The 16,605-nt window shown below is 37.2% G+C and overlaps 2 protein-coding genes across 4 annotated transcripts in view; both read left to right on the plus strand.

Annotated features, from left to right (window-relative positions):
- The window catches only part of Cutc (cutC copper transporter), a 39,998-nt gene extending 38,246 nt beyond the window's left edge, over positions 1–1,752 (plus strand). The window contains exon 10 of the transcript XR_013343634.1: positions 1,677–1,752. The gene's annotated coding sequence lies outside the window, so the exon portion shown is untranslated. The remainder of the gene's footprint in view (positions 1–1,676) is intronic.
- Positions 1,753–2,271: 519 nt separating this feature from the next.
- Abcc2 (ATP binding cassette subfamily C member 2) overlaps positions 2,272–16,605 on the plus strand; it is a 54,367-nt gene continuing 40,033 nt past the window's right edge. For 2 of the 3 annotated variants that reach the window (XR_003301386.2, XM_026394904.2), the window contains exons 1-7: positions 2,272–3,527; positions 5,615–5,788; positions 11,952–12,077; positions 13,600–13,734; positions 13,953–14,060; positions 14,625–14,680; positions 16,018–16,252. Coding sequence is in view for 2 of the 3 variants with exons in the window: in XM_026394904.2 (XP_026250689.1) it covers positions 3,495–3,527; positions 5,615–5,788; positions 11,952–12,077; positions 13,600–13,734; positions 13,953–14,060; positions 14,625–14,680; positions 16,018–16,252 (867 nt within the window). In the remaining variant the exon portion in view is untranslated. The remainder of the gene's footprint in view (positions 3,528–5,614; positions 5,789–11,951; positions 12,078–13,599; positions 13,735–13,952; positions 14,061–14,624; positions 14,681–16,017; positions 16,253–16,605) is intronic. The other variant, XM_026394903.2, reaches the window with a different exon arrangement.

A 16,605-nucleotide genomic window follows, 5' to 3' on the forward strand; every position in this document is an offset into this window, starting at 1 on the left:
TATTTTTATGTGGTGCCACAGATTAAACCCAGTGCCTCATGTATGCTAGGCAAATGCTCTACCACTGAGCCACAACCCCGGTCCCTGTTCCATTCATTTTCTTCCTTTAGTTGATTTATTAAGAAATGGGGGGTTCTGGGGATGTAGCTCAGTTGTAGAGTGTTTGCTTAGTGTGCACAAGGCCCTGGGTATAATTTCTAGCACCACAAAAAAAGAGAAAGTGGGGGGGGGGGAGTGGAATCATTTATATCATAGAATCCCATGGGGTTATTTAGGACATTCCTGTGGGAGTTAGATCTAGAGTTTGACCAGATTTAGTGTCTGTCTTTTAACTAGGATACTTCATTGGTGGTAGTATGTACTCCTTTTTCATTATATCACTTGGCTCATAATGTTTGGTTCTTACAGCAATATAAGTGCCAGTATACATGATTAGGGCAAAGACAGTTTGCAGTGACTCATGCATGCCACACTGTATACTTAAGAGTCACTCTTCTCCTTGATCCTTGATATTTTGTTATCACATCATATTTACAATGTCTGGTAAATATTTGGAACTTCCTTTCTATTTGGAGCTATATAGATGTCATGACTACATCTGACCCCCTATAGTCAGATATATGGCTATATTTGACCACTACCTCATCCTAAGGCCTAAATCACTTAAACACTTTTACAGGCATAGAAAAATGTGAAGGTCGATCTTAAGATTATCTCCTTATAAGAACTATGCCATAGGATGATATATGCTCATTGAAGAAAGTTTAAAACTGAAAATTATCTTATGGAATATATCATCAGATATCTCACAAGAAAATGGTCTCATATGAAAATAACAATGAAAGTTCCAATAAAGTGTCACTTATTCAGTTGACTGTGGTGGCGCATGCTGTAATTCCAGCAATTTGGGAGGGTGAGGCAGGAGGATTAAAAATTCAAGACTAGCTTTAGCAATTTATCCAGGCCCGAGGCAACTCAGTGAGACCCTAATTCAAAATAAAAGATAAAAGGGGCTGGGAATGTGGCTCAGCATTAAGAACCCCTAGATTCAACCCTGGTACTCCCCCCCAAAAAAAAACCCCAAATGTCACCATTCAGATGTTAATAATTCAGAAAATATGCACTGGTACTAGTGGCAAAAATTTTTATCATTTATGAATTTAAAGTGATCAAAACAGGTGCTGGTTAACCTTAGACATGGCAGTAAAGCATACATTAAAACATGAATGTACACATTAAAATCTACATTACTCCCTTGCTAATTAATCTGTGTAGATGCAATCTATAGCAGTCCACAGAACAAAGTAATGAATTTACAGACTTATTCACTCATCAGGAACCCAAAGTTGGATTTCCTATATTGGGTTTGGTATTATTCTCATCTCAACATGAGATAAAACACCGAGAATTAATAAGTCTTGCCTCTAGATGTTCCCATTCCATTCTTCTAATATGGTTTTGAATATGAGCACCACACATTAAGGTAATCTTTTTTGTAATCGTGGTTTGTTGGGGTTGGCAAATCGTTATTCCTCTATTTCCTAGTATTCTTAAAAATGATTCAAAGTCTGTCCTTCTAGACCACTTCTTAATAATTAGTTACACTTTGTCTATCTAGACTCTAGTATTTTCCAAACAGAAGTTATTGTATTTAATGCTTTTTTTTTCCATGCTAGGGGTGGAACCCAGAGCTTCACATGTACCAAGCAAGTATTCTACCATTGAGCCACACCCCCAGCCTGTGTTTACTATAGAGGAACCATGAAAAAAAGCACTGTGCTTGAATAAGTTCTTGAGTTAAAGGTTTCTTCCTGTTCTCTAATACCCTTGAGTTCTTTATAGGATTTCAGAGGTTGGGAAAGAGGGTTGTTCTGATGGTAATATTACCAAAACTAGCATATTTTTGATAATTTAAATAAGACCTTATAGTAGATTGTCTTACATCAGGACAGCATAAATTGCTCTCTATATTTTTTCTTTTTTTAAAAATTTGTTTTAATTAGTTAGACATGACAGTACAATGATCTTGACATATCATACATTTGAATCAGATGGGATATAATTTCTCATTTTTCTGAGTGTACAGGTTGCAGAATTACATTGGTCATGCAGTCAAGTATATACCCAAAGCATCAATTTCTCTATATTACAGTGTTTCTAATTCATCTATGTTCTAGAAAAAGGAAAAAAATGAATTTACTGCTGCAGGTTTTTCTCTCCATGTGTCACTAAGTGCCTTGTGCTTGTATAGCAAAGAGAATATTTTTTACATCCTACTAACAGTAGATTTTTTTGTAGTGAACATTTTTTTTGTATTTTTATTTATGCCTCATAAAAATATAACAATGCTCAGTTGTATACCTTGAATCTTCAGTTAGAAGAGAATAATAAAGTGAATTCAGGGGCAAAATAAATAAATAGATAAATAAATAAGACCTTATAAATGAATTCTACTACACAGATTCAGGACTATGTTTGCATTTGTGTTTATGACCAAAATGGTTTTGCATGATCCTCCAAATTATGGTATTGATACTTTGATATGTTGGTAGGCATGTCTGGCTGCTGTTAATTTGCAATGCCCTGTATTAGAATAACATGTGTTTTACTGGAGAGAAGAAAGGAAAGGGAGTTGTTTAATGGGCAGGGAGTTTCAGTTTTGCATCGTGAAAACTTTTGGGGATTGGATAAATTACAGTATAATACATTTAACACTGCTGAACTATATACTTAGAAATGGTTAATATTTTATTTTATGTTATATATTTTTACCACAAAATTGCCTAAATATTACTACACAAATAAATATCCGGTAATTATGAAAAATAAAACCCAGAAAACATAGACAAGTAAAACAGAAAATTAAAAATCACCCGCAATCCAACCAGTGAAGGTGAAATTTTTGTTGCATAAACACATGATTACATATTTTTTCACACTGGGTATGCTATTTTATAAACTGATTTAAAAAATAGTTTATTCTATTTTTAATCATGTTTTAGGTTCTATGTTCTTCATAAAAAATACAGAGGAGTACATATTTCACATGTCTATAAACTCTGAGAACTTCAAACAGAAGTAAAGCTGCACTTTTAGGGATGTGTGTCCTTCTATTGATGCTGCCCCTTGTGGGCCATGTGTGTCCTCAGGAGAGTGAGAATAGATTGTACTCTTGATATGCTGGCTGGCTCTGCTGGAATCTTGCTGTGGTTTATTTTGTATATGGCCAGGATACAGAGGCCCTCTGGCAACTTTGAGAACTGGTGAGTCTATCTGTCACATGTCTATCTACTGGAATGAGGTAAGCATGCATCCAGGCAGGGTTAACTATTAAGTTGTTGGGATGAAAGGTCAGGATACCTGCCTTTATTTGGAAGATCGGGACATCAGAATGGGAAATAACACATTGCCACTTCTCATCTGCCTTCTCAGAGGAAAACAAGAAACAAGAAGAGTCAGTGAGAAGTTTTCACTCCAGAAGTACTCCAGGGATCATGGTGGAAAACTTCTGCAACTCTACTTTTTGGGTGAGAAATCACATTTATCCTGTTTACTTTCTTAAACTTAGAACAAGTGATACATTATGTGAGAGTGGCCACCAAAAAGAACCAGAAAAGTCATAAGTGCAGTTGATCTAAAACTCAGATTTTTTTAAAAGCCTGATATTCATAATATCTCTAGAAGTTATATCATTTAGGAAAGGTAATATGATTTATTCTTTTTAACAAATGCTTATTGTGTCCCAGACTCGTTTTTTGTTTTTTGGACAAGTTAACTGCAGAGAAATAGAGAAAAAAATTCCAATTTCTTCAGCATTAGGAATGGGAATTGTTGTTTACTTTGTGGGGTAGATGTCAGATCAGACAAGGCACGCAGCAGCCAAAGGAGGCAGATTTAACAGGGCCGCTGAACAGGCTTTATTGAGATATCACTCCCGGGTGGAACTCGATCAGACCCACAGAGGGGACAGGGGAAGGGTCTGAGGAGAAACCGCGTGGAAGCTCGACCCGACTGGACTTTTATGGGGCTTACAGCAGGAAGGGAAGGGCTTGGGACAGGAAAAGGTGTCTCTAGGGTCTCTTGCCCCCTTGGAGTTGGTCAGGGGAGTTGGCTGAACTCCAGGATTGGCCGGGGGCCCTGCTGATTGACAGGCGTTAGTCAGGAGATCTGGCTGATTGACAGGCATTTCCACCAGCATCTGATTGATGTTCTTTTCCGGCGAGGACTGCTTTGTTCTAAGTTGCCACTAAGTCGCCACCAAGTCGCTGCCACCGACCTAACAGTAGAGGGTCCTCAATTGAGTCTTGTTGAGATATGTTAGTGATGAAATGATAATATGATGAAATGGCAACTAGTAGTATGGACTAGAAACTGAGACCAGGGATGCAAATTTGGGCATTATGAGAACTGTGATAACTTATGAACCATTAGAATTGGACAATCTTGTTTTTAGAGATGGGAAGAAAGAAACAGCACTGATGGAGAGGTCAGGTATTTAGGGAATGAACAAGCATAGTTTCCATCATGGAACCACAGAAAGCAAAGAGTTTTCAAACAGAGAATAATCAACAGTACCAAATGGCTTAGTATAACAGAAAATGAGAAAGGACCTTGGACCCAGTGATTTTGTCATCTGAAAATACCTGGAGTCAATTAGGGTGATTGATATAGTTTAAATATCTTAGAGGAATCTTCAGAATTCTGAAGGTGGATAACATTGCATAGAGATCAGAGGAGCAGGAATGAGATAGTAAAGCACATGAGCAGCTCTTCATATGGTAGGAATAAGCTGGGCCCCAAAGCCCTCAAGGCCAGGACAGGATACCATGGGAAGGTGGGGCTAAATAGGCCCCACTATCTTGACAAGCCATCTCTTGAAAATTCTAAGAATTATCTGCCAAATCATCTTATCAAAGCACTTTAATCTTTTCTTCAAAGAGTCTACCAATAGTCATATGAAAAAAATTTTTAAAAATATTTACAGGAAGAGACTCAGATATAAGACCTGATGTTGCACCTCCACCCCACAAGATACTTTATTACAGAATGCAGAGACTAGTACAAAAGTTGCTGGCAAAGTGAGTTTCTGTCCAATAGTGCCATTGTCCTTCCTGTGCTGAAATTGGCCAGGAATGCTTGGTTTTGATATAAGCCTCTGAGCTATTGTAAATCAAATGTCAGTATGACTAAGCATTCTGCCTATCTGATGTCTGCATGCTTGACTATTTGTCAGTGAGTTCAACTAGGGCTAGAAACTGAATAAGAAAACTCTTTTATACCCAGGGATCTATTCTCCCCTTTGGATTAAGGAATAGTCCCTCTTCTTCCTATAATTTGTCAAATGTTGTGTTGAGTTTTACTCAGAATAGCTATTATAGAAATTCAAAAGAAAATAGGTTTTTAGAGTTTGGGTTGACTAGAAAACTCAGTAAATGTCATTAAATGGTGAATTTGTATCAATTAGGATAAACAGGAAAATACAAGATAGTTAAAGGGGAAAGCTGAATATGAATATGGGGTTGAAATAAAATTGTTTGGAAGCAAGTGTTTGCCGGGAAGGGCTTGTCTTCAAAAGTGCATGTATCCAATAACCTTCCCTTTTGGTCCTCCCCAGAATTCCTCATTCCTGGAAAGACCGGAGGCAGACCTGCCACTATGTTTTGAACAAACTGTTCTGGTGTGGATTCCTTTGGGTTTCCTTTGGCTCCTGGCCCCATGGCAACTTCTCCATGTATATAAATCTAGGACCAAGAGATCTCCTATAACCAAATTCTACCTTGCTAAGCAGGTACAGTAACCCACTATTTTCAACTCTAATTCCTTGGTACAGAATAGAAACATCTTCTAAGGGTCCTCTTCCCTGTCTTCAATAAGATTTTCCAGGTGCTGCTGTCTCAGGTACAGCCATCCTCTGAGTGTAACCTATGTCTCACTGGCCCCTTGTCATATTTCTTAGTCAAAGTAGCTTTAATTTATGCATAAACTTAGTGATTCTTCATTCTTATGGGTATTAGGCTCCCTAAAAACAAATGACAAGTAGTGAGTGGGACAGTCAAATTGTTATTCTCCTTTTGGTACTTGAAAAGTGAACACTAGATCATCTGTCTTTAAGCTGTTCTAATAAATCAGGAGACTGTAATTCAGTTTCACCTACCATGAGGTGAGAATGAACCACAGGCTATGACTTCTGTACCATACAGGCAATCCAACCATCACTCATTCACAAAACTTGGATTTGAAATAGGTTTTCTATTTTCCCAGAGTATTCCATGAGTCAGGATGATCATTCACAGTGGAAAGAGGAAGGCTTAGTGTGCCTGGTAACAAGCCTGAGTAGGGAAGTAATGCAAAAGACAGGAGCTATGCTAGAAAGTCCAGGACTAAGTCAGGAAGGGATCTTACAGAGCTAAGGCCTTCAATTAAAGTTGTGAAGTTACTTCATAAAATCTCCCATCTGCTTCCTTTTGTTAGTTTTTTTTTTCTACCTGTATTAATCTTTAAACAGTTTTTTAGAAGGGCAAATTAGATTCTGTTGTTCTATGAGCATACGTAGACCTTCAGTAACCGGGAACTTGAAAGGGAGGTGGGATTCACATTAAAACCAGGGTGGGCTGATAGTGGGTTTTTGTCAGTCTCTGTCTATGAGAGCTTGGTGTAGGATCACTGTCTCCCTCGTTGGCCCAAGTACAGAACCCAGAATATATTGAACATTCAGGTTGAATTAGAAACTTGTTAAAAGTTGATATTAAATGCACCCTGGGAGCAGGAGCTGAGTCAGGACTGTGTTAAACTTTAAACATTCTGAACATTGAAAAACATGCCTCAGCACCCTTGGAAATAGTCAGAACTTATGATTACAGTCAATCAATTGAGTGGTTTTCTATCATTTTTCTGGAGCTTTCAAGAAGAGGCTGGGTAATGAGCAAACCTGTACCTCACCTTAATAAAATTTATTAGTTCACTTTTAAAGAATACCTTTTTAAAGAATACATACCATACAATTCTCACATTTAAATAATTCCATTTTTAAGAATGTTCACAGATATACACAAGTATCACCACAATTTTAGAACATTTTCAGTCCTTCAAAAAGAAATCCATTAGCCCTTATCTCTTCCTCCCACTTAGCCTTAAGCAACCACTAATCTACTTTGTATCTCTAAAGATTTCCTCATTCTAAATATTTCATATGGAGCTGGGGATGTGGCTCAAGTGGTAGCGCGCTCACCTGGCATGCGTGTGGCCCGGGTTCGATCCTCAGCACCACATACCAACAGAGATGTTGTGTCCGCCGAGAACTAAAAAATAAATATTAAAAAAAATTCTCTCTCTCTCTCTCCTCTCTCACTCTCTCTTTAAAAAAAAATACACAGTCACTTTAAAAAATAAATAAAATAAATAAATAAATAAATAAATATTTCATATGAATGGTCTATTATAATTGACTTCTTTCACTCAGCAGATGTCATCAAAGTTCACCCTTTTTACTGTAGCATGTATCAATACTTTATTTCTTTTATGGCTGAAAATTATTCCATTTTATATACCCCATTGTTTAAGCACAAATTTCTACAGAGAAAATAAAAAGCAATGTCTTAACCTTTTTTTTTTCTAGTTATAATAACCCACCCTAACTCAGAGTCTCAGGAAATCCATTTATAATTAATGTTTTAATTTTCATCCTCTACTCTGAGTGTGACAAGCATACATTAATTTATTCTTAAAATGTTCAAAATGATTGATTTTGCCTCTGAAATAATTTGAAGTGTAGTTCCTCATAAAGTAAATTCTTCTATGAGAACTTTTTCCTAGACTCAGTCTTCAACTTGGGTCCCTTCCCCCCTTTTTTGTTCTTCTCAGCTTCCTCTCCTACCTGCCTTTGGTTTTTTTGTTTTTTTTTTCCCCCTCTCTGACTCTCCTGAATTGATATTGCAGTTGTTTGGTCATTAGTGTGTTGTTTATCTCAACTAGAATTAGTCATCTTGCTTGACCTACCAGTAAGTGACTCTCCCAGTTGGTTTGCTTAAAGGTACATCCTAAGTATAGGACCCAGAACACAATAGGTAATTGAATGTAAAAATGAATAATGGCAGCTGTGGAAATTCTGAGGTCAAGAGCAAGATGTGCAGCAAAAATGGACTTGATGTTGAGCCAGTGAGATCTAAGAATCATCTTCAAGTATTTGCAGAAGCATTACATAGAAGACTGTCTAACTTGTTCTGAAAAGTTTCAGAAAGCAGGACCAAGATAAATGAGAGGGGTTTGTTCCAGGGAAGTAGATTTTGACTAAATATCCTAAAGCTTTTCCTTGTCTTTTATTTTTTGGTACCAGGGATTGAACCCAGAGATGCTTAACCACATTCCCAGCTCTTTTTTAGGAGGTGGGGAGAACACTGGGGATTGAACTCAGAGGCAGTTACCACTGAGCCACATTCTCAGCCCTATTTTGTATTTTATTTAGAGACAGGGTCTCACTGAGTTGCTTAGTGCCTTTGCTTTTGCTGAGGCTGATTTTGAACTTTCCATCCTCCTGCCTCAGCTTCCCAAACTGCTGGGATTATAAGCATGTGACACTGCGCCCGGCTCCCAAAACTTTTTCTAATAAAAATAATTTATAATAGAATGGGCAGCTGAGGGATATAGTCCCTGAAAATATTAAAGCTGAAGTTACACATTGTCTGCTAGGGAAGTGGTGAAGATACTCTGTAATGAGTAGAAGATTCAACCAGAGTGATTTTTCATTCATAAAACACTGGGAAAAAGACTACCTTGCAGAGATGGAGAGATATCAAATATGGCAAACAATACTCCCTTCTTTTTAGATACCAATAGAATTGTATCTCCTTAGAAAATTGAGTTTAGAAATCAGGCATGGTAGCACACACCTGTAATCCCATCTACTTGGGAGCCTGAGTCAGGAGGACCAAAATTTTGAGGCTAGCATGGGCAACTTAGTTTGTCCCTGTCTCAAAAATAAAAAGGGTTGGGCATGTAGCTCAGTGGTAGAGCACTTGCCTAGTGTGGGTGAGGCCTTGGGTTCAGTCCACAGTGCTGAAAGGAAAAAAACAAAAAGTTGAGTTTAGTAAACTCTTCAGTTGAAGCTCCTCTAATAAATCAGAGATCAAGGGCAAAGAGTAGTAAGAACTTGGTAAATCATTAAACAACCATAATATTTCTTGTTCCTAATCAATACAATTGTGCATATGTTTCTGATAATGAAAATAATGGGTGGTTGTTATAGGAAATTTGGAAATAGGAAGAAAATTAAATCCATTGATAATTGTATCACTCTGCTATACTCCTACTAAGGTGTGAAGGTGTTTCCTTTCATTCTCTTAACAAACAAACAAAACAACACTAGCAAAAGTCTTTTCCTTACCCCCTTCCCTGACTTCCCAGTCTCATTCTCCAGAGGCCATTTTAGTTATTTTTAGTGATTACCTCTATATCTCCAAATTATGTGTTTATTCCTATATTTTTGATCTCCCAAGTTAAAAAAAAAAAAAGATCTATTTCTGCCATCTCTGAAAGGTAAGAACAAAAAATTTGGCTTCCCTTTCCTCTCTTCCTCTTTTTTTTTCTTTTCAACCTTTTTATTTTGAATTTTTTCAGTTCTTCTGTTTGTTATCTTTATGCATAAAAATACTGTTATTAGTTTTAAATTCTACATCTCAGTGCCTCTTTGTCTAACATAAGAGAATTAGTGTCCTCAAATTTCTTGGATCCCAGGCTGGGATTGTGGCTCAGTGGTAGAACGCTTGCCTAGCATGCAAGAGGCACTGGGTTCGGTCCTCAGCACCACATAAATATAAAATAAAGATATTGTGTCCACCTAAAACTAAAAAATAAATTTTTTTAAAAAAAATTTCTTGGATCCCTTTTATAGGAGAATATTTTCAAATAAAATTTTCAGAAAGAGTGACAATAAATTAAGTCTCTAAGTCCTTACTTTCTAGATGCTAGTTTTAATTTTTTTTTTGTTTTCACTAAGAGCGTATTGCTACAATGTTCCCCAACATCCTCTGTTACTGAATTAGAATTCTCATTCCTGTTTTCCTCTATAGAAGCTTTTATGCACTTTATTCTTCATGTCTTAAAATTTCATGAGCATCTGTCTTCATGGTTTTTTTTTTTCCATTCAGTAAACCTGAAACCTGAAGACCTATTTTTTCTTTCCCTTCTTTTCTTTCTTTTCTTTTTCTTTTTTCCTGGAGGATATTGCCCAGTCTGGTCTTGAACTCACAATACTCCTGTCATAGCCTCCTAAATTATAGGGGAAATGTAAGGCAGAGCCACCTTGACTAGCTCATGTCTTATCTCTGAGAAATGTTCATATTTTACTCCTTTCATTTCTTCTCCTTTTGAAATTCTGTTTCTCTAGAAACTTCTTTTAGCTAGATGTTGAGTTCTCTGAATTGATCTTCCTCCTCAATTGTACCCCCGCCCAACTATTTTTCCTTTTCCCCTTCAGATTTCCTCAATATTTTCTTCCAGTTATCCTAAAGAACATTTTTATAGCAATTATGAATAAACAAGAATTGTTAACTATACTGGTGCAGTGACCTGTAATCCTAGAGACTTGGGAGGCTGACATGGGGATCACAAGTTCAAGGTCAGCCTCAGCAATTTAGGGAGACCCTAAACAATTTACCAAGATCCTATCATAAAATTAAAAATAAAAAGGGCGGGGAATGTAGCTCAGTGGCAAAGCACCCTTTGATTTAATCCCCAGTGCCTAGAAAAATTAACTTCTGAATATACCTTAAAAAAAAAAAACACCTCTTTCTGGATGCAGTGTCTTCTCAAATTGTAGGAGGAAAAAAATAAAATCTCTCTTAGAATATTAATTTTAAAATATATTAAATTCTCTTCTGTTCACTTATCATGTTTGTTTTATCCCAGAATTGATTGTTCTATTTAATCATTTTGGCTGTCTTTGCTAGTACTGGGTTTTTCTAAACTTCCTGGAAATTTAGTTCTGTATGTGTTTTAATAAAAAAGGCCAAGTTATTTAACACAGATGTTCAGAGTGAGTCCCTCTGTCATTATCCAAGTTGGGGGTACCCTGCTTACTCTTCTCCATTTACATTCTCGTTACTATTATGAATTTACTTCCTGGGTACTATTTCACTATCATTTTAATTAGATGAGAAGGGTTGAGAGATAAATAAATGTACTAAATGAGTCATTTTGAGCTGGTAGCTTTCCCCAGATTAGTGATCTGAGAGAAAACAAGGAGAAAGAAGCCCACTGCTTTTTATGGTCTGAGTCTTAAAAGTCATACTTCCACCATTTTCTATCATTAGAAATAGTCACTGAGTCCAGCCCACTCTAAAGGGAAGGGGAACTGAGCTCTACATTGTGAAGAGAGGAGTATGAAAAATTTGTGGACATATTTTAAAGTCATCACCCTCAGAATTACTCAGAAACGTTCATCATGGCAAGCTTTGAACTTTATTTCATTACTTAAACTATATGAATTCATTTACTTCAGAAATATTTATTGTGTTATCTCTACCACTATAAATATGTCACTACGTACCATTTTTTTTTCTCTATCCATTACTGGAAATCATTCGGTATTAAGAGTCTTACAAAGAATGACATGCTCTTATGTTAAGCAAAATAAGCCAGACTCAGAAAATTAAGGTTCTTATGTTTTCTCTCATATGTGGAAGTTAGAGAGAAAAATGGGGAGAAAGGCGGGGGGGGGGGGGTATCTCATAAAAATAGAAGGGAAACCAGTAGAATAGAGGAAGGGGTTGGTGAAGGGAGGAGGAGTGTGAAAGAAGAGGCACTGAGGAATGAAATCTGCAGAATTGTGTAATATACATGTATGAATATGTAAGAGTGAATCCTGTTATTAGGTATTGCACCAATAAAAAAAAAAGAAGAAATCTAAAAAGAAGAAGAATGACCTGCTCCTAACAATGTTTTTTTTCCCTTCTCAGGTGCTTGTTGGGTTTCTTCTCATTTTAGCAGCCATAGAGTTGGCCCTTGTACTCACAGAAGACTCTGGAGAAGCCACAATCCCTCCTGTTAGATATACCAATCCAATCCTCTACCTGTGCACATGGGTAAGACCCACCGCCACTTCCACCCTGTTTAATCTTCTATCCATAAACATCTATATATGACGTATATTCTTTGGGGATGAAATTAAGGCCAATTTTATCTTTTTCAAGGACTTATAGTGAAGCACAGATTGGTTGTAATAGGGTAAAACAAACTAACTTTTCCTCTTCTTTTGAACACTAATTTATAGAGCTTTCTTCAACCTTATGCCTTCATATCTTGCTATCTAAGTGTCACAGATGATGTCTAAGTTTCTTGATGTGAAAGAATTTTTAAATGTTGTAAATGTTATTTTAAATTGATTGGTCACTAATCACTAAGTCTAGAGCTATTGTGTAAATTTGATATCAGAAACATATCTCTCGGGGCTGGGGATGTGGCTCAAGCAGTAGCGCGCTCACCTGGCATGCATGCGGCCCGGGTTTGATCCTCAGCACCACATACAAACAAAGATGTTGTGTCCGCCGAAAACTAAAAAATAAATATTAAAATTCTCTCTCTTAAAAAAAAAAAAACAGAAACATATCTCTCCTGCAGGTATGTGTTTAGGGGGTCTGTACAGTGTTTAAAAATAATTGAATTAGTTGCTTTCATTTTAAAAGAGGAGGATGACACATCATTATTTGTATTTGCAAGCTTTCTTGAAAAATCAAAATGTCTGATTAACCATGGATCTGCATTCCCACAGGGCAGCAGTCCGCTGAGACTGAAAAGCAGTTGCCTCCTTTAGACTGTGCTTGGCATAGCTTCCTGCTTCTCTTACCTGACCTTTACTCAGAAATATGATCTTCCGGCCTCTCCAGGCATTTTTATTGGCTATCACTGTTATAGAACAAGCAAAGAAGGGTCTAGACACTAGTGTACTGAAGCTCACACAAACTGAGCTGATTGTGTATATCTCTTTTTAAACCTGCATTTAGTGATATTATGTTGGAATTTGGAATATACCATAGTGGGAGTATTTACACCATGAAAATTTTCAAATACTATAAATCCTGGCACTTTTTTCCTCAAAAATTCCGATTTACTAACAAATAGCACCAGGTCTATGGTACCAATATATCTAAGTCAAATGATGATACAAGGCAAGGATTTAGGTTTTTAAAAATGTCAAGATCATTGTATTGTCATAAGCAACTAATAAAAAAAATTACTTGTTCAATCCAATATCAGAAAATCAAGACACAGACAACTTGTACCTATTTATCAGAATTTGCCTGCTTGACTTGACTGCTACCTGATATTCATTTCTTTTGCTCTTTAAAAGGTTATTAAACCTCCACTAAAATGCATATAGTGACCTTCTGCTTTTCTGGCTTACTTCCCACCCAAGTGTGGTAAATAGAGATTAGGCTCTAGAAAGGAATTGGTATTAGGGAGGAAACAATTTGGCATTTGTGTGCTGTCTGCCTGGCCAGACTAGGTTCACCACTCCCCCTTTTCCCCATGTTTTCTGACATCCTTCTCCCTTCCTGCCCTTGGTTAATGACATTATTTTTCACAATGTTATGTGAATCTCTCTAGCTCCTGGTTTTGCTGATCCAAGACAGCAGGCAATGGTGTATACAGAAGAACTCTTGGTTCCTGTCCCTATTCTGGATTCTCTCAATACTCTGTGGCACTTTCCAATTTCAGACTCTGATTCGGGCACTCCTGCAGGTAAGGGGAAAAGAGAGGGTGACATGAAGAGGTACTCCTGGTGACTTCTGAGTCAGAGTAAGTGACATCAAGAAGTTTGACTCCAAGACAGAATTGTATTATGGAGATATGATAACAGGCTTTAACTATAGCTTTGATATTTTATGGGCTAGTTAGTCTTAATGTGGAGAAAAGGCTCATTTTCTTCTTCTTTTTTTTTTTTCTTTTTAACCCCACAGGATAGCAATTCCAATCTGGCCTATTCCTGCCTGTTCATCATCTCATATGGATTCCAGATCTTGATCCTGATCCTTTATACATTTTCAGAAAAAAGTGACTCATCAAATGTGAGACTCTAAATATTCCCATTTCATATATTCTTTAATTGGAGGATATCTTAACAAATAACACTTTAAGATACCTAGGTATCATAGAGATTCCATGAGCCCAGAATAAGATACTGGTTGAGCATCCCTAGTCTGAAAATCTGAAATCAATAAATGTTCCCAATCTGAAAAATTCAGAAAGTCTGTGTAATATTGTACAACCTGAAAATCGTCAAAATCAGAAATATTCCTGATCCCAAGTGTTTTGGATGAGGGATGCTCAACTTATAATATAGAATATTTTATACCTAAGGAAATAGGGATGAACATATTGAAATACTGACTTTTATATTCACCCATCAATCTTTGACATAGGCAATTAATTCATACATCTATGACAGAAAATCTGATTACCATCCCATTAGTAGTTATCTTAGGATCTCCAAATTAGCATATTGACCAACTGACTTTAGCATTATATCTAGTTTCTAGCATATCATACCTAGAAAAATCAACTTCTGATTGTGGAGTCCCATAAGTTCCTTTTTCCAATTGATTTACTTTAAAATTTTTTGTATCTTTCAGAATCCATCATCCACGGCTTCATTTCTGAGTAGCATTACCTTTAGTTGGTATGACAGGTAGGAAATGCCTGGAGTATGGGTTTTCTATGTTTCTACCCCTTCACTTTTCTGAAAGTGAAGGAAAGCTTAATTTAGAAAATCAAAAACAAAACAAAACATAACAAAAAAACCCACAAATAAACAAAAACTCCTCCTGTGGCCTCCATTTATTTTCTACTTAGAGTCATAGGGTGTTAAAATTTATAGGTCATATGGCTGGGGATGTAGCTCAGTGTTAGAGCACTTGCCTGGCCTGCATGAGGCCCTAGGTTCCATCCCCAGCAACAACAATGACCAAAAAAAGTAAGATTTACAGGTCAGTTTGATTCAGCCCCATTTATTAGGCAGATTAGCATGCTGAAGAGAGAGTGGGAGGGAATGCTCTTGGTAGCCTGGGAGTTCCACAGGAAAAGAGAAAAAAGCAGGACAGGAAAGGGGAAAGTTGGAGGCAGGCAGCATGGCACAGGTTTGGAGGGTAAGGGATGAAATAGCTCGCCTGGCTGTCAGAGGATGTGGAACAAGTATCCCTGGCCTTTGTGGTTCCATGGACCCTTTTGGCAGACTGGTGGAGCCCATGAATCCCTTTTCAGATAATATTTTAAATGCATAAGGTAAAAGACACAGGAATACAAAAGAAATAAACTACATCAAAGTATAGTTATCAAAATATTTTAAAAGCAAATTTGTGACATTTTAATACATGTGCTTTTAAATCAATACATTAAATAACAAGATCTAGTGGTGGGTCTAATAATGACCTTAATGTTAAAGTAGTGATGAATATAAATTAGTCATGGAAACATTTTTGCTGTCTCCTAGTGACAAAGTACCGTGTTGTACTCTTATTAGAAGGAAAAGCTGGATTTCAGTTAGAAGCTATTACAAAGAAAGATGTCATTTATTTTCTACCATGTTCTCAAAACCCAGTTTGGGGAGCCCTGAGCTAGAGACATAGTGTAGAGACAGCCATGAGGCCCACTCTACTTTCTAAGGGCATTATGGAATCCCCTGAAGGAGAGCCAGAGTGCAGAGACACAGCCAGTATTAGAGGAGGAAGGGGCCAGAAGCAGAGGAAGGTGATGAATTGGGGATCTTAACAAAGTAAGGCCAATTCTTTTCCTCTTGTCTTGCTGTCTTTGAACACATTCTATTATCCCTGCACATTCCCTTTTCTGTTCTCCCTACTCCTGTGTCAACTTCAAATATCCAAGAGATGGGGATAGTGGAGCAGTGGAGAAGTCCCATTCTTTACCCCTATATCCCAGATCTGGCAAGCAGGTTTCAATAGAAGCAGCAGAGAGGCCACCTGTGATTCAGCCTATGGGGTCTCAGCCTTTGGGTCACTCTTGTTCCAGCATAGTTCTGAAAGGTTACAAGCAACCTTTGACACTTGAAGATGTCTGGGATATTGATGAAGGACTTAAAGTCAAGACAGTAGAGAACAGATTTGAAATATTCATGGCAAAGGAGCTGCAGAAAGCCAGGCGGGCCTTCCAGAAACGGCAGCAGAAGAAATCCCAGCGGAACTCTGGAGCCACATTGCATGACTTGAACAAGAACCAGAGTCAAAGCCAAGATGTCCTTGTCCTGGTAACTTTCCCATAAGTGTCTGTGTGAGTGTACTGTATGTTTCAGGCAAGAAGGGGTATCATGGTGGTTATCATCCTATGTTTTTCAGTACTTCGTACTTTTAAGTGTATTTTATATTATTGGTAGTATTCACAATACCAGTAACGATAGATACATGGAGGTATAATGTACTATTCTCTCTCCTTTTGAGTATGTGTAAAAAGGTCCACTAATTTTTTCCCCTAAATAATATCTTAGCCTTACAATATTTGTATCTTGATAGGAGTTATCACTAGCAGCTAATAAGAAGCCGGAATTGGGGACATGAGGCCAAAACACTGGAAAAAGAGGGTGGTAAATGAGTCGTTATTGCC

This window comes from Urocitellus parryii, chromosome 5 (assembly GCF_045843805.1).
Source record: "Urocitellus parryii isolate mUroPar1 chromosome 5, mUroPar1.hap1, whole genome shotgun sequence".
Classification (NCBI taxonomy): Eukaryota; Metazoa; Chordata; class Mammalia; order Rodentia; family Sciuridae; genus Urocitellus; species Urocitellus parryii.